Genomic DNA, 18,932 nt, shown 5'->3' with positions numbered 1-18,932 from the left:
AAAATTCGGAAAGATCCTCCGCTATACCTTTAAGCATGAGAACCTGTTCTAGTAGACTCCACAACCAAATGTAAGATTTTAGAAAACGGCATAATAGGTTCTCTTTAAAAAAACACTGATGCCAAAAAAACTGGATACACTATATTTATACAATACAATACAATATATACTTTAAAATAAAATAATATGTGAAATTTATGCAAATTCCAAGTTTGAGATTAATCAGGTTGACTATTATTTTAAATCAATTAATTGCCCTATATAATTATTCTGCCTACCTTTTGGAGCAACTTTCATGTCAGGAGTGTGACTATGATGCCTTGAAATACTGTCTAGTTAGGCAGCTCACTAAGTTTTGGAATACAGCATCTCTCTTTTTACCTCTCTCTCTCTGTTTCTCCATCCCTCTTTCCGAGCTAATAAAATGGCTCACCAGCATTACAGCTGTTAGTTTCCATACTGTCTTATCAATCATTTCTGATTGGTTAATCACAGAGCGGAGTTCATCTTATTGGGCCTGACACTCTCTTGTTAATAATTCATTCCCCATTGCTGTTTCCCAATTACTCCATCTTCATTTCACCGGTCAGGGATTAACTCTCATCTGCCCATATGCTGACACATCGTTCCCCACCCTATGTGTGTGAGGACGTGTCTGTTTGTGAGCGTGTGTTTTCAGTCCACTGAGTTCTTTGGTCCCACTCTGATTTAAAGAGACCTGACATTGCTGCATTGCTTTCATTGCCTCCATCCATTCCTTCAACGTCCTGTGATCATTGGTTACCTCTCATCTTCACTATGAGTCACTATGAGCATCTTCACTCATGCTGTCTGTTTTTTGATGAAAGGATGTTGGATGTACAAATAGGAGGAGGGGAAGAGTAAAAAGTGCTACGTATGTACAGTCTTCCTTGCCTGTACAGGACTTGATTAAAGATTGCTGGTTAACGGGATGTTACCAGTCTTAGATCTGCATGTTTGTGGTGATGTGTTTGATATACTGTAGTTAAACTGGCCCATTTTTTTAATACAACTAATACTACTGGGTTTTTAAGGGAAGACAATGTTTATTTTATTTATTTTATTTTTATTTTAAGAAAATATTTGATTGAACCGTTTTAATGTTATTTTAGTGCATTAACTGTTTTAAATAATTATTTTATTTTATTAATCTTATAATTCATTGAGTTATGGCCTGATATTTTAATCTGCATTTTAGAAGCAGTTTTTGTGTTTTTATTATGATCCTTTTACTTACTATGTTAAATCTAAATCTAGAATCTAAATAACCTAAACAATAACTTTTACTAGTTACTAGTTGATTAAAATTCATCACAGTTAATCTAGTATAGTATTTTTTTAGTTAATATGATTAACCTCAAACTTAAGTTTGAACTGATATTTATTTTTAGTGTAGTGCATTCAATTATAATGTATTTATTAAGTACTAGGATTATAGAATTACAGAAAGAAAACAAAAGAAATTGAAACAGTTTGTGCATTAACTGGTTTAAATAAATAATTAAAATTTCATTCATTCATTTGCAGTAACTCTAGGTGTATGGTTTTCTAGGATCTATGAAATGATCATCATAATGTATTATTACACAAAGTTTAAACAGGGCTATCAGTAAATTAAATGTATCTTGAATTATGACAAATTATCTTATACTTGCCTGTATTTTAGTTGACAATTTTTGTTTTAGCGCATTCAGTACTTCACGAAAAGAAAGAAAACTAAACTAAAAGATCCATCCATCCATCCATCCATCCATCCATCCATCCATCCATCCATCCATCCATCCATCCATCCATCCATCCATCCATCCATCCATCCATCCATCCATCCATCCATCCATCCATCCATCCATCCATCCATCCATCCAATGTATTATACAAACTCTGAACTGTTCTGGTGGCCATTAGCACACTGATAATCAACACCACTGTCTTTTCTGGTGTCCTCTGAAATCTCACTGGAACAAAAGTGCAGTATGTGCCGTGTTATTTCGCTAACTGTGCGTGCCGAGTGACATTGTGCCTCACCTCAAAAACCGCCTGGCTGGCCGGCATAATGCCCACCTAAACATTAGCAACAGGAGCGAATGACGTCCAGTCAGATCTCTCTTCACCTCTCAGTGCTCATTCGTTGTCATCTCAGCTTGTTGTGTGTAAACTGAGCGAGCGCTGTCTCAGAGAGCCTTTAAAACTCATTCGGTTTTCTTTTTTGGTCTCCCAAAGCTTCTCCTTTGCTCTGTCTGTTGTAAACCCTTTTGTTTCTGTTCATTGCCAAAGCTCCACTCTAGGCTGGAGGGGCTCAAAGATGATCGCAGGAACCATAGGACCTTCGACTCGCGAGTAACTATTCCCAACCCACGCAAAAAAAAGGAGCTGTTTCCATCCGCAAACTCTGCTTTGCGTCAGGAGTCCAAACTCCTTGCTTTACACTCTTCTTCTCTCTCCTTGTCTTGTTTCTTTCCTCTCTCTCTCATTATCTTGTCTATAGACGTTGCTCTTTCTAATGCTCTCTTTGTTTTATTAGCCGTTTGGTGTGTTGGAGTCTCTTGTGGACATTGAGTTCTGTTTCTTAGATCTTTTTTCTCCTGTTTTTCTGTTCCTTTTAAGTTTTATCTCCATTTAGATGCAGTGTTTTATTGCTGTTTGCTGTATGTGAGCTGCGCCTCATTGTTTTCTTCCTCTTCCTGTCTTTCTTTAACTCTCTCTCTGCTCTGTGTCGATCATTGATTTGTCGTGTTGGTGCTAGTCTGTTGTAACTGGATCGTGAGTAGAAAGGATTTGGGACTTGCTTGTGTGTCTCCCCCTATAGGCCAGGGGCATTGCGTCTCAGCACGAAGGACACATAAAGGGCTGTTTTAACGCTTTCATGCAGTAAATCAAAAACGTAATATCTATAGACTTCAGCCACTATAGCCTCAAGTCAATGTGTATTTTTGCATGGAATTTGATTGCCCTCTCATACCATTACTCTTGGCCTAAGGGAACTCCATACTTTATGATACTTTGTATTGGTAGATTCCACAGTTACAGCTGAATGTATAATCAAATTTGCTATTATTATTATTATCTTAAAACATTCATGGCTAATTTTGTGAGAAATTCAGCTTAAAAGGGGTCAAAATTAAACTGAATGGGAGGGAGTGTTTGAGGTGTTCTGTTTTACGGAGCTTCCTAGCTGTTAAAGTCAACTTGAAATTGAGCGTATTTTTTAAATAAACGTATATTTTAATAGATATGTAAATAATAAATAATTAATGGCCTCTGAAAGGACTGTTCTTATTTGACATCAAGTAGGCCACATCTAGGCTACTGTTGTAGGAAACTAAACTTTTCAAAAATATTACATTAACAATATCAAATAGCATTGGATTTAAAAAAAGGAGAATTATCAATGGGATAAGTCAAAATGCTTTTAAGGCTAAACTTGACCTTCAACCTCAAGTTCCAGTCAAAAAGCAGACAGAAAACCCATTTTGTTTTTTTACACCCAATTTTCACAATCCAATTAATTTGTGATGGATAAAAGCAAGTTCTACATTATTTTTTTTTTATGTGGCATTACTTATGGCAGTAAAATGACAAAATAAACACTATAAAGGTACCATAAAAGTAGTACTTCAAGTACTTCAATGTTTTAATAGGAAATGCTTACAACTGCATCTCTAAAATACATCAGATTACAGGATTAGAAAGTTTCATGTTGACTTTAATGTCTGTTATATCAGATACGATTCTGAAGCCGGGTTGGTTTGGGCACTAGAGTGCTAACATGACATAACACTTAAATGTTCAGCCTTGCTACAGCATTAAGTCCATGATGATAATGATAATAATGGCAGTAGGACTGAAAATGTTATTTTCAGTTTGTTTGTTTGTTTTCAAGCTAGTTTCTTTTGGTTGTTTTGTCTGAATGTGTAGATGATCATTCTGATCTATATGAACCCTGTCAGTGGAATGCTAACTCTCCTGGACGGAGGATGGGGCTCCTTTTGTGCGCTAACTCTCTTCATGTCTTTCTTTCTTTCTTTTCCCAATTCCTCTCTCTCTCTCTTCTTCATTCCCTCTCATTCCGTCTCTCTCTCTATATCTGTAGGTGCAGTCACGATGCAGCAGCAAGGAGAACATCCTGAGAGCAAGTGGGTGACCGATTGTGCATTATCAGTGATGTTTGTGCAAGTGCGTTTGAGAGCATGTGTAAATTCTCACTCTTTGTATCAGGTCACAGTGCAGTGGACATCACCAAGGTAGCTCGGAGACACCGCATGTCCCCGTTTCCCCTCACTTCTATGGACAAGGCCTTCATCACTGTGCTAGAGATGACTCCTGTCCTGGGTACTGAAATCATCAACTACAGAGGTAAGCTCTTTGTATGTGCATACCAACCCTAAACTACACCAAATGCCTGATCGCACAAAGTTAAACCAGATGAGAGAATGTATATTCGCAAACTAGGGATGTATTAATAAAGTATTTTAAAATGGTCAATATTGGTGAGATGGTGAACATGAACAAGTGGGATAAAAATGTAATCAAATCAAATATGATATCTGTGCATTAGGACTTGCAGTGTAAATTCAGCCTATTAGACCCGCAACTGTCATTTTATCAATCTTGGTGAGATATTGGTGAACGCGAATAGGTGGGACAAAAATGTGATCAAATCAAATATGAAATCTGTACATTAGGATTTGCAGTGTAAATTCAGCCTATTAGACCCGCAACTGTCATTAATATTAATCAAACAACAATATTAACAAGAAAGAGTCTGCTCTTGGCTGAATAACTTTAGTAGCTGTTATGAGTCACTTACAATCAGACATGAACAGCAAAGTGTGTGTGTGTGTGTGTGTGTGTGTGTGTGTGTGTGTGTGTGTGTGTGTGTGTGTGTGTGTGTGTGTGTGTGTGTGTGTGTGTGTGTGTGTGTGTGTGTGTGTGTGTGTGTGTGTGTGTGTGTGTGTGTGTGTGTGTGTGTGTGTGTGTGTGTGTGTGTGTGTGTGTGTGTGTGTGTGTGTGTGTTTGTGTATATATACAGTATATATATATATATATATATATATATATATATATATATATATATATATATATATATATATACACCTTATATACCTTAAAATAAAGGAATGTATTCTCTAGCATAATTTGTTTTGTTGTTGCATTGAAATTGGTATTGAGAAACATGATATTTTACTAGTACTATTATAAACTACTGGCATTTTACAAACTTATTGTAAAAAAAAACCTATTTCTGTTTACGTCATTCTCTGTTTTTTTGTTGATTGCCTTATAATTTGTTCAACAACCAGTAAAAATGAACAGAACAGAATTAAAAAACAACAATGGATCATTGCAGTATGGTGTTTTAGACTCTGCATGGAGTTCACAAGGTTGAATCGTTTCATTTAAAAAAATGTTGTCATGCATATTTTAGTATTTAAAATTCAGACTCATTCAAAAAAAATGTTGTGAATAAGCCTTAAAGGGATAGTTCACCCAAAAACCAGCATTATTGTCATCATTTATTCACCCTTATGTTGTTACAAATCCATATGACTTTCTTTCTTCCATGGAACACACAGTAAGTTTTGAAGAATGTTCTTGCTACTCTTTTTCATACAATGTAATTTGAAGAGCCATAAAACATCTTAAAAGTACTTTCATTATTGTGAAGAGCATTTTGTTATAGAGACATGCTGTCATGAATAAGTTATTTTCTTCTCCACGGAAGAAGGAAAGTCAAATGGATTTTGAAAGACGCAAGGATGAATGAACGATGAAAGAATTTTCATTGTTTGTGGGCTATCCTTTTAACATGTAGTACTGTCCCTCTTATGATACCAAACTGTGTTCTCATTGGCTGTTGGACTGTGGTGTATATAGGCCAGTAAGTGCTGAAGGCATATAGTCACCAAGCTTTTTGCTTTGCAGGCTTCAGCTTTAGCTTTTTCATCTTTCCTGCCTGTAGCTCCTCATCTGTCACACATCTGTTCGTTCTTTCTTTCACCCCATCATCTCTCCATCTTTCCAGCTTTAATCTTGTCGCTCGTTCCATCCGCCGTCCTCTGTTGTTTTTTAACTCGCTGACCTTCTCTGAAGCTTTGATGCCATTGTGTTCATCTGAAGACAGATCTTGTGATCAGTTTACACACAAATCCAACCGTAAAGGCCTTCTTTCTGAATTTCAGGAAAACTATGGAAGATTTTCAATCTCTCAATTCAAAGTGACTCAATTCACATGAACATCCGGAGCGGTCCAGTCCCATTGGTTAGATTAAACAAAACAAAACAAGACAAAAAACTATGGGATGTACTTTATGGTCAGTGCACCAAAAGCTGTTTAGTTTAGCCCATGCTATTCTTTTTTTTTATGGCTCTTTTTTGATTTTTCATGGCCATCACTAACACAGAGCAGCCACCCTTGCATGTGGATGTGAATTGTGCCACCAAGACACAGGTCTGTGAGCTGGGCGTTAATGTCGGTCCATGTGGTGGGGGATAGTGGGATTGCCCATGTGGTAGTGTAATGTGCCCAATGCGTCTGGCAGGGCCCAATGCAGATGACTTGGCCCCTCCAGCACGAAAAGGCATCTGGCGCCAGAGTGGCTCAAGTTGGCGGAAAATTCCTCTCTGCACTGGCGCCGAAGCAGAGGCAGAGAGTATAGCCCTGGCCAGTGCCGCCCAAGCCCAAAAGTTTGACACAGGTCAGTGAGCACCTTACCCAGCACCACCTTCATGTCCGGCGCACACCTTCGAGCATGCTTGATGCTCATCCGGCCCCAGTAATATTTGGAACAGTCATTCATGCCTCAGTGCCATTTCACCTCCAGACCAACAGGGGGCGGTTGAGAGTTGTTTGCTGCCACTGATGAGAGGGTGGAAAAAGAAAGTCATGTCAAGGTCTGAGTTGAGTTTCGCTGAATCACTATTTGCATAATTTTGTATACTTGTATGCAAAGTATAATATAAAAATTTTAGCCATTGATTGTATACTTTTAAGTATGAAGTAAGCCAGTACAAAATTGTGACAAAAATCGTGTCTTGATGTTACATCAGTGAATCATTGCAAACAAATCCACTTGCATTGCATGGAATGATCCATCCAACCAGAAATAGTATGCCATTTGAGTACCTTTTGACATACTTTAATGTGACACTATTACGGATAGTATATCGAATTGGGATTCAGCTCATAAGAGGCTAGTGATTCACTGGTTTTCCTTTAGCTTGTTCCACTGATTTGGACATGGCATGGTTGTCATACATAGTCAACGGAATCATGTTCCATGTTTGGCTGTATCTGTTTGTTTTATCCACGAAGAATGGCCTAGTTTTAAAGAGCTTTGTTGTCATTTTTGCGTTCTAAATCATTTGTCCATGACTGCCGCTATTGAAGCCAGTGAACGCTTAGATATGTCAGTGTGCTTGCGTACAAATCCAACAGTAAAAACTTAAAACAAACATTCAATACGCAAGCTTTTCCGACATCACCTCTTCTCACAAAACCCGCCAGCACCTCAAACATTGTGCCTTCAATCTATCAGTAACTGTGTGTAGAGCTTCACTGTTTCCTGACAGATAAAAGTGATTGATTTTCAGCTCAGTGCGAGCACGAGGAGGGCAGGTCCAGATCAGCGTAAATAGAGGAAATATCCTCACCCAGCCAAGTAATGTCACTCATAAATTTTTGAAATGCGTTGTTCATACAACAAGATGGGTGTAAGTTATGAGCGGCTGTCTGTTTTAAAACCTCTTTCTGTCACCTTGGTTAATAAAATGAATTTAAAATGTATAAATGGTCTCAGCCTTGGAGAAGATTGGCCATTTAGAGTATGCTGAGGTGAGAGCCTGTTCTGATGGATTTTGATGTATAAGAGTTTCTGATGCACCGATATAAATTACCAATAACCAATAGGTTTGCAGATATTGCTGTGTACATCTATGTCTACATACACCACTATTTAAACGTTTGATGTTGTTAAGATTTGAAAAATATTGAAACTCAACAAGGCTACATTTATTTGACCAAGATACAGAAAAAACATTAACATTGCGAAATATTATTACAATTTAAAATGTCTATTTTAATGTGATGGCAAAGCTGAATTTTTAGCAGCCATTACTCCAGTTTTCAGTGATTTGGTGCTCAAGAAACATTTCTTGTAGTTATCAATTGGAAACAGTTGTGTTCCTTAATATATATTATTTTTGTGGAAACTGTGATGCATGTTTTCAGAATTCTTTGATAAATAGAAAGTTCAAATGTACAACATTTATGAATTAATTGCTAAATAAATGTATTCATTTCTTTAAAAAAAAATCTCACCGACCCCAAATTTTTGAACTGTAGTGTATAATTGGCTGATATTATGGCTGATTCTTTTTTTTATCCCTTAGGATGATTTTAAATAGGAAAAAAATATAATTAGAAAAAGCAACTAATCATTCTAGTTTTAAAGAATAGATTAAAATAGGTTTAAAAATGTATTTTTCTTCTCTCTCTCTCTCTCTCTCTCTCTCTCTCTCTCTCTCTCTCTCTTTATATATATATATATATATATATATATATATTAATTATATAATTCTCCTATCATATTTTTCACTATAATGTTTTCAATTATATTTATAATATATGGAATTTATGTGTACAATTTATTATAAATATCCTCAATACTGCTCTTTAGAAGTTTTTCCCCAAATATTTTCATTTGGTTAGAAATTTCTACAAGTTTAAGTGTCTTTACCAAGCTTATTAGTATTATCAACTTTTTTTCCCCATAAGTTTAAAGTTAATTGAGTCAAAGATAACTTTAACTCAGTTTTAGGAGCACTGTTTTAGTGTTCATTTCAAGACGACAGCATTTGGTATGGACTCCAGGCTTACATGTGGTCTGTTTACGGGCCTGTGCTCGGCTGTGTTGAGTTGATCTGGGCTTGTTGTATTGTAGCTGCAGGGAATCATTGCAGTTTCACGGTGACTGGGTTGTCAGGGCTCTGTGATGTGCGCTTGAGTACTCATCTCTGTGTGTAGATAACACCGACCCCATCTGTTTGATCTCCCAATCCAGACACACGCTATATTTAGAGCCTCGTCAGATGTGCTGTTTTAGAGAAATAAGTCTTTTCTAATCAGCCTCCAACCGAGGAGAGGCCTCATTAGCATCAGCTCGCTCTCCCTCTCTCATTCTCCTGCTTTATCTCTACAAGAGCACCTTTGCACTCTCTCATTCTTTCTTTTTCTGTCTCTCTTTATTCTCTCTCTCTCTCTCTCTCTCTCTCTCTCTCTCTCTCTCTCTCTCTCTCTCTCTCTCTCTCTCTCTCTCTCTCTCTCTCTCTCTCTCTCTCTCTCTCTCTCATTCCTTCTGGCTCTCCCCGATTCTTTATTCCTTCCCCTTTTTCTCCCTCTCTGTCTGTCATCTCTCTTTTCTCTTCTTCTTTTCATGTGTGGGAGGGCGCTTGTTGCTCCCCCAAGAGATCTCAGGCTCTGTGTGTGAGTGTAAGTGTGTATGTTTGGTGTTCAGAGGAAATGGCACGTCTGTGTTTCAGGGCACACGCTCATCCAGCTTTCCTACAACTTCATTTTGGCTATGTGTGAATATTTGTGCTTTCACGTGAGAGTATGAAATGTGTGAAATTCGACCACTGACAAAGTTCTTTATAAATATTATAAATACATTATTGCACATATTACAGCTACTATTACACAGTGCTTAAAATGGCTGGCTTCCTGATCAGTGCCCTGACTATTGAACTAGGGAGCTGATTGAGATGCGCCCCATGAAAATAACTTTTTCAAATTAAAGATATTATTTTAAATACATTATTTTTTATAACGTTTGTGGGTTATGCTAGCTTCAAATGTGTTAGGTTAGCCGTTTTATCAATTACCAGTACGCTAAGCTAGCTAGCTTATTGACTAGCTGAATACAAAGTTAGTTAGTAGCCTCATCAACTGGCGGTATGCTATGCTAGTATGCTAACTGGTTAGCTTGATTCACTGAAATGATGGCTGATTCCTCAATTAGAGGAACTTTTCAGTCATTTAAGATGATTTGAAGAGGAAAAAATAACAATTCTACTTTATACAAGATAGATTAAAATTCTTCTCACATTTTCAAGGGTTAGGGATGTTATTTCACTATTTAAGAGTGTCCAGTTTCACTATTATGGGTTGTCGTTTCGTAGCAGTGCTAGCTACTACAAATAATGGTGTATAATTTATGCGAGTTTGTGTGCAAGGCTAGCAGGCTTGTCAATTAGCAGCATGTTTGTCAATTAGCAGTATGCTAAGCTAATATGCTAACCTGTTAGCTTGCAGGCTACCAGAATAAACATACAACAAACATGAAATGTTTAACTGGTAATTAATAACATACATTCTGTTTTTTATTAAAATAGCTAAGAGAGTGTACATCATAATATGCACTGTCCTTGTTTTTACGTCCCTGTGTTCATGTCTGTTGTCTTGGCTGCATGTGTGCATTTGCTTTCTCATGCATTTGCATTCTTTTGCTGGCCTCTGATCTAGGCACATTTTCCCTTTCTGACTTTTACAAGGAAGTTATCTTTCTTTGTTGTTGTATTCATGATTGTATGAGTTCATCAGAATTTTTTTTTGTTTGTAGATGGAATGGGTCGAGTTCTGGCTCAGGACGTCTACGCCAAAGACAACCTGCCTCCTTTCCCTGCGTCAGTTAAAGATGGCTATGCTGTTCGAGGTGATTACTCGTTTCTGCCAAATTCACACAAACACACAATAAGTCTCTTTTACCCCTTTTCCACCCAAATGGTGCTTTTTACTTGCTGGAACCGTGCTCGGTCTGGAGATTTTCCAACCTCTCTCAGTCTGTACCGCATTTATATTGACTTAAGAGCAGAGCGATCACATAACTGATTATATAATATAACCTGCCCATAAATATACATTTGCACATTCAGTGTTCAGGGTAGTTCACATTGCCCTAACAAATGCCTGCAAACACAAATAAACATTTTAAGAAAGTTTTAACATCCAAGGTAATTTTATGCCACCATTAAATGTATATATGTAGGAGGTAGATACATCAACAAATCAAATCTATATAATTTCACACATAATGATGTTTGCAGTTCAACAACAAGTTGACCAAGTTTAAAGCGCAGATTTTGCGGTCCACCACCTTTTGGAACAGGGCCAAATTGGCACCTGCACTTTGCCGATAAAAAAGGTTTAATTGATATCTTCATTAGAACTTATGATTATTTCCCTTTTACCCATAATGCTTAATAATATATAACAACCTTATTCTTAACCTTATTACCATTAGAATCTCATTCACCAAACCTGCTGAAAATAACTCTGAGTTATTCTTTTTACTGTTTTTCAGCTGCTGATGGCCCTGGTGATCGCTTCATCATTGGGGAGTCTCAGGCTGGGGAGCAGGTGAGTTAAGCTAACACTCACTAGTCTTCTTACACTGTTGTGCCATGAAAACCTGATGTGAACATGCTGAGTTTCTCTTCCTTACACATGGAAATGCCTGCTTTTGCACTGGCACTTTGCATCTGCAGGATACTTGTGTGCTCAGATGGCAAGAAAACTCAGAATCAGTGAGCGTGTTTAATGAGTGCATTAAACAGAGAGAGAGAGAGAGAGAGAGGGGGAGATCCCTGTGGGCTGTGTGCAGCAGAGTGCAGGCCAGCACTCCAGTGCTCATGGCTGACGTCCACATTAAAATGAACATGCAAAGTGTGTGTTTGTATTTGTGTCTTGGGTCATTCTGTTGTACTGTTGCTTTCTCAGCTGATGCCATACAGATAACAATGTACTATATGTATTTACATGTTATTTTATGTGAATAAACGCAATTTAACCCAGTATCAGAAGGACAAAACATCAGTGTATTGCTTCCACACCAAAGGCATACACATGTATGTTTTTTTTGATACAGTGGTGAAGGGTCTTTTTCTGTGTGTAGCCCACTCTCACAGTTATGCCAGGCCAAGTGATGAGGGTGACGACAGGTGCTCCTATCCCATGTGGTGCAGACGCTGTAGTGCAAGTAGAAGACACAGAACTGCTACGAGAGTCTGAAGACGTAAGTATATCACATTCTCAACCACAAAATAATTGTAATTATTATAATTAATATATAATATTTCAAAATAAATGGAAATAAATAAATAAAACTTCTAATAAATAACTTTTAACTTACTCAAATTAACCATATCCCTAAAATAATAGCTTTTGTATTTTTAGAATAAAAATACTTTTATGAGTAATTTCTACCTTTTGAGGATGCTGCCCATTTTGTTAGTATTAGCTACTTTCTTATGGGAATTTTCACGTATTTTGACTCGAAAGTGAAACATGCATACTTCAAAGTGTTAAAAATTGTGTATATATATATATATATATATATATATATATATATATATATATATATATATATATATATAAACAAAACAAAAAAACACTAGTAATCTACAACTATATAATTACAATAAATTATACATAAGGATTTTTAAGGGTATGTTTTTTGTGTTATGGTTTTAGTAAGGATAAAACAAGAAACACAACACATAAAACTTTCTAAAAAGTGTGTAGGAACTTTGCATATAAATGAAAGTCCAGTGTCGTTCATTAGTGTACAGGTGTCTGGTTATGGGTTGGTTATGAATTACAGGGTACAGAGGAGCTGGAAGTGAGGATCCTGGTTCAGGCCCGTCCAGGACAGGATATCAGGTGAGTTGGACTGTAGTTTGCTTCCTCAAGAAAAAAATACTTACTTTTTAATTAGATTTTTACTGTATTTTCCCATCTTAGCTCTTTCCTTGCCAGCATTTTTATTTTATTTTTTAAGTTGCCAGCCAGTAGAGTTTTTGATCATTTTCATCAGAAAAAATGTCATGGCCCCCAGAATATTTTGTTGTATCAATATTTGAACATTTAAACAACAACAATATGAAAAATGGTTGAAAAAGCATTAATACAATCACTAGTAATACGATCTAATTGCTTTTCATTTTTGACCAATAGGTGGTGCTGTCACCAAATTAATATTGTGTGGTCAGTGTGAGGTGACTATGACACGTACAAAGTTTGGTGTCAATACGTATTGCGTAGTTACAGCCTCAGAATCAGCTTGGCATCATGCCAACAATTCCGTTGATGCGTTATTTGATAAAGGTTTTGTCTATCAAAAAGATTTTAATAACTTTTTGCCAACGTGGACTGAAGATGATCTGAGCCAATTTTGGTGAAAATTGGACCATCGGTCTAGGAGGAGTTTGAAAAAGTAGGTTTTCAAACAAATTTGACCAACAGTGGCATAACTGGCATCATTGTTCTCGCAATGACTCAAGGAATCCATCAAGTCAAAATTGATCAAAATATCATCAAAACGCAATCTCAGTCTCAACTTTTTGAGTACCTTCAGGGCACAGTGCCGATGACACTTGCCGTGTTAAGCCCAATTTATACTTTTGCGTCGCCGTAGCTACGTCGTAGGCTGTGTGTAGCGCGCGTACCCTGACGTGCACCTCTCCAAAAATGTAACAACGCGTCAATTCTACGCGGGCGCAAGCGCTGTGATTGGTCTGCCAGAACCCCTCCCTCGTGTTTCACATGCTCCCTCTATATGTGTAATTCCGCGTAAAACGCGGACAATGACGCAGAAGTATAAATGAAAACCAACGTGTAGTCTACAGCGTAGAGGATCCGGCGTAGTTTCCGACGCAGAAGTATAAATCAGCCTTTAGTATCGATACGACAATCCGTTTATAAAATGGAGCATTTTACATCAAAATTAAAAATGGTCGGCGTCCAAAATAGGCGATATGGGAAAATTGGGTATTGTTCGACTCTGTTTACTCAACTGAATTTTTGGCAAACCATTCAGAAATTATAAGCAAAAATAGCTATTTTTTTTATATCTCTTGACCAGTTAGAGGCGCTGTGCCAAAACGCTGCATATAGCCTCAGTTCATGCTTGTGATGACATGTACCAAGTCTCAAGTCTCTATACACTCAAGTGTTGCGGAGATATAGCCTCACATCCATTTTTATTTTATCAAATTAATTTGTGCGTTTTTGAGAACTGTTGGGTTTATCAAAAAACGTTTATTGGTAATTTTAACATTTTAACCTTCGGTGCTTGGCCCCTAATAACTATTCTCTATTTGGATACATTTTAAAATCAGCATACATTTTTTTTGTAACATTATAAATGTCTTTACTATTACTTCTATTCAATTTAATGCATCCATGCTGAATAAAAGTATTCATTTCTTAAAAAAAAAAAAAAAAAAAACGGTAGCGTATGTGTACATATATCATGTTTGATGCTTGATGTGAATATTCTTAATCAGGCTCATTTGTTTAGAATAATATAAACTGGTATTTTAAATGCTGATGTTAAAGTCTAGTCACTTGCTTGTGTCACACACAGGCCTATAGGTCATGATATCAAGCGTGGAGAGTGTGTGTTGGCTAAGGGCACTCACATGGGTCCATCTGAGATCGGCCTCTTGGCCACTGTAGGAGTCACAGAGGTGGAGGTGCAGAAATTCCCAGTTGTAGCAGTCATGTCCACTGGCAATGAGGTAGGGCTTGCTTCGTTACTCTCTTTTGCTCATGGTCATTTAAAACGAGTTTGAACGTGTTTATATATGCTTATGTGTGCAGTTGTTGAACCCTGAGGATGACCTCCACCCAGGCAAGATCAGGGACAGTAACCGATCCACACTGTTGGCCACCATTCAGGAGCACGGCTACCCCACCATCAACCTCGGCATCGTCGGAGACAAGTCAGCATCCCTCCTTTACCGCCCACACACAAGCATACGCACACGCACACACACTCACACAGTCAGCTTTGCACATATCTAAATCTTTCCAACCTCAGCACTCCTCTGAAACTCCAGCTCATATATTAGAATCGATACAGGATCATACAACGTCTCAGCAGAATTTACTGGACGACAGCACTTCCTGCAGTCCTCTGAAGTATTTTTCCACCATTATTTGTCTTCACATACATATACTGTAAGGATGTTTACAAAAACATGTATAAGGAGCAACTACAAATAGGTTTACATTGAAAGTATCAGTGATGAAAAACGAGTTTGACTGAAGTATTTAATGCATTTAGTATAAATATAAAATATAACAAGATATTGTGTATTTTGAAATGTATTATTTATTGCTTTATGTAATTCTGCTGACATATCCAATGAAGTCTATCCAAAAAAAAGAAAAAAAAAAAAGAAAGAAAAATAAGGACAGTAGAAGAACAGATGTTTTATTTAATTTTTTCAGTTGAAGTATTGCAGGTTGAATATTGATTAAAAAAAAAGTTCAAAGGTTTGGGGTCAGTAAGATTTATGCTCACCAAGGCTGCATTTATTTGATCAAAAATACAGTAAAAACTGTAATATTGTGAAATATTATTGCAATTTAAAAATAACTTTACTCTTTTGATATAATTTAAAAGGTAATTTTTTCCTGTGATGAAAAAGCAGCCATTGCTCCTATTTTCAGTGTCACATGATCCTTATGAAATCATTTTATTATGCTGATTTGTTTTTAAGAAACATTTCTTATCATCAATACTAAAAACAGTTGTGCTGCTTAATATTTTTGTGGAAACTGTAATACATGCTTTTTTCAGGATTCTTATATGAATACACATTTCAAAAGAACAACATTTATTTGAATCTTTTGTAACGATGTAAAAAAGATTCAAATAAATCTTTTGCAACTATGTAAAAGTCTTTACTGTCACTTTTGATCAATTAAATGTGTCCTTGATGAATAAAAATATTAAATTCAGGTTATTTCTTGCATTCAATTTGCACTATTAACAGTGTAACGCCGGGTTCACACATACTCCGTTTGCAGTACGCAGTGCAGAAGCAGCACGGCTTCATGTGCTTTCACATATGACACGTTTGCAGTGTGCAACTGATCCTTTGCTGTATACCACAAACACAACATTTATTGAAAAATGCTTTTTCAGCGTTGTGATTCTCTTTGTACACATAACAGTTAAGCAAAGTTTCATAGACTTATCCACGTTTAAGTACACCAATTTAAACAATGTATTATTCAATTCATTCTAGTTTTATATATTAGGTTGCTCAAAAAAGTGGGATAACATTTAAACATACTTTTCTTTTAAGGTAACATTTTAAAGTAAAACTTACACATTGACAAAACAGCTGACTCTCAGCCTTTTTTATTTTTGGATTTAAATCTACATACAAGAAATGCGGGTCATAAAGAACTCTGTTTTTCCACCTCCACGAAGAGACGACTGTCATCCATTATGTCGCCTTGTTAATCTAAATATGAGGTAAGGTGTAGTTCCCCTTGCTTTACTCTGGGCAAAAAGCCATGTGTTTATTTTTTTATGCGAACAATACACTGTCACTTTAATAGACAGTGCGGAAACAATACGCTCTACTCCTGGAACACATTGCCGGACCGCATCCGTGTGCGGTGTGAATGCTAGAATCTGTTAACAAGGGCACGGGAAATAAAGTATGTGTGAACCTGGCGTAAGCAAACATTTGACACTTTTAACCAATATGCCAGTAATGGATGTGGCAAAGAGAAAATGGAAGTCATTTGGCATGAACATGTTTTCTAACTCTCCCTGCAGCCCAGACGACCTGCTGAACGCCCTAAACGAGGGCATTAGTCGTGCTGATGTCATCATCACCTCCGGGGGCGTGTCCATGGGTGAAAAGGTCAGTTGATTGGAGTTGTCTGGAAGTGTATGCAAGGTCACATGCTTTAAATGTCTGAGCTTTTCAATAAAGGAATGCGGCCTCACAGATCAATCTGCTTCATGTCAAGGAGAGGATTCCTTTGGTTTACCCAAAGGCCATGAGATCTCAGATCAAAACACTTAAAGAGCTTATGCCACAGGTCAACGTGTGTTTTACTGCCATCTAGTGTTACTGCTTGTTTTTTTATCACAAAGCAACACTTGTTAATCTGACCTTTTATTTTGGGTCTTTGCCCAGGCAGCAGTGCACTGACCGCCTCTTGCTCTTGATTTTCCGCCCTATTAATTAGAGCTCTTTAATTACCTAATGTTTCACTTCACCAGGCAGGGATAGATGTGTTGTACTACATAAGAGGAGAAACGCAAACACACACACACCACTAACGTCTGTTTTCTTTTTTTTCCTTTTTTTCTCAGGACTACCTGAAGCAAGTGCTGGATATAGACCTCCATGCCCAGATCCACTTCGGTCGAGTGTTTATGAAGCCAGGGTGAGTGAGAGAAGCAGTGTTACAGAGCTAGACTTGCGTAAAGTCTTGATGGGGCGGCACTGACATGAGGGAGGCATTTGGTTGTGCTCTGGGATAAAACTAACTGTCGAAAAACTCTTACAAGTGTTTAATGTCATGACCTCCAAAATTTTGGCAAAACTAAAATATTGATGAGAACCACTACACCCTGACTCCCAAAAGTTGGAAGTACCCTGCCAATCATATTTCTTTTTGAATTTTTATTTTTATTTGTGTGTGCAATATGCATCAGATGGTTTTTGAACATTGGCATGTAATCTGATTCAAAGACAAAGTAAACAGAAAAAGAGCTACATGTTGTTTTATCAGTGTTCTTTTAGTATTATTTATATAGTTCTATAGTTTTTATTTTTGTTACATTTGCTTTTATTTTTGTTTGTTTTTTTCAGTTTGTAAATGTGCTTTTGTCATTTTATTAGTTTTAAAAAATATATTTTTATTTCAGTTGTATTTTTAGTAATACATTTATTTAGTTATTTATTTATAGTAATGTATTTTTATTTCAGTTAAATAAAATAGTCAACGTTTCTAATTTTTGTTTGTTTTTCATCTCATATTTATATTTTATTTTTACATTTATATTTTATTTTATTTCAGCTTAAAGGCACAATATGTAAGATTTTTGAATTCAAATATCCAAAAACCACTAGAACAATGTTGTGTATTTTGTTGACTTGTGTACTTGTTTTTTAAATAGTTTTAGTTAACAATAACACCGGTTTTGATTACATGGCTTTCTACAATACTTGATTCTGATTGGTCATTTGTGGCATTCAGCTAATTTGAGCCGAATGCCCTGATTGACCAATTAGAAAGTGTTTTAGAGAGCCGTGTAATGATTTGCGATAATAACTCACTGACTGTACATTTTCTCATGACATGTTAAGTCTGATTAGGGAATAAGGTTTTTTTTTTTTCTTTTCAAAATGATTTTTTCCCCCCTGGAATTCAGAATATTAACGCTTTATTCTATTTCTGTTTCAGTTTGCCTACTACTTTTGCCACCTTAGACATTGACGGTACACGAAAACTGATCTTCGCCCTTCCAGGTACAATACGCCATCTATTTGACATGCGAACAGAGAAGTATTGACAGGAAAAATGTTCTCAACAAGAACACGTACATACACAAACCCAGGTGACTGAGTTTCCTGTTTTCCCCATGTATGTATTGTACCAGTTAGAACAATTTCCCTTATTCTAAGTATATACATAAACCTACATCTCTATATAGTACCATCTCCAAACTAAATGGTCCCTTCTCCATTCAATATAATCAGCCCACGGTTACCCACTTATGTACCCTTCTGCAAACCTACATTTCCCTTCTTGCCCACTGGCCCGATCAGCTTCCCCAGGCTTGCCCCCATCCCGAGCCCACTGTGCTCCCACCTTGTGCCTTCAGAAACCAGGTGGTCGAGGCAGTGGTGACAGTGGCGATTTCTATATTCCCCTTTAAAGGTAATTTCACCTACAGAGACACAGGGGCGACTCTTCTGGAGACTGTGCCCCTGAGTGACAGCGAGGCCAGCAGACTGCCTGTGCCTCCTCCCCCACGAGGAAGTAGGTGCTCTTAATTCAGGAAATAAGCCCTGTCTTCAGCCCGCGCTCAGAAAAC

The 18,932-nt window shown here is 37.0% G+C and overlaps 1 protein-coding gene across 7 annotated transcripts in view; it reads left to right on the top strand.

Moving 5' to 3' along the window:
* The window catches only part of gphna (gephyrin a), an 80,200-nt gene that overhangs the window by 56,511 nt on the left and 4,757 nt on the right, over positions 1-18,932 (top strand). For 3 of the 7 annotated variants that reach the window (XM_081393823.1, XM_081393821.1, XM_081393820.1), the window contains 12 exons: positions 4,112-4,154; positions 4,237-4,374; positions 10,638-10,730; positions 11,379-11,434; positions 11,970-12,089; positions 12,678-12,736; positions 14,442-14,595; positions 14,678-14,799; positions 16,656-16,743; positions 17,202-17,275; positions 18,299-18,363; positions 18,776-18,877. In XM_081393823.1, the coding sequence (XP_081249949.1) occupies positions 4,112-4,154; positions 4,237-4,374; positions 10,638-10,730; positions 11,379-11,434; positions 11,970-12,089; positions 12,678-12,736; positions 14,442-14,595; positions 14,678-14,799; positions 16,656-16,743; positions 17,202-17,275; positions 18,299-18,363; positions 18,776-18,877 (1,114 nt within the window). Of the gene's footprint in view, positions 1-2,295; positions 2,359-4,111; positions 4,155-4,236; positions 4,375-10,637; positions 10,731-11,378; positions 11,435-11,969; positions 12,090-12,677; positions 12,737-14,441; positions 14,596-14,677; positions 14,800-16,655; positions 16,744-17,201; positions 17,276-18,298; positions 18,364-18,775; positions 18,878-18,932 lie in introns of all 7 variants that reach the window. The other 4 variants (XM_081393825.1, XM_081393824.1, XM_081393822.1 and 1 more) reach the window with 2 other exon arrangements.

The sequence above is a fragment of the Scardinius erythrophthalmus genome (genome assembly GCF_964197995.2).
Source record: "Scardinius erythrophthalmus genome assembly, chromosome: 19".
Lineage (NCBI taxonomy): Eukaryota > Metazoa > Chordata > Actinopteri > Cypriniformes > Leuciscidae > Scardinius > Scardinius erythrophthalmus.
This window is presented reverse-complemented; position numbering and strand designations above follow the sequence as displayed.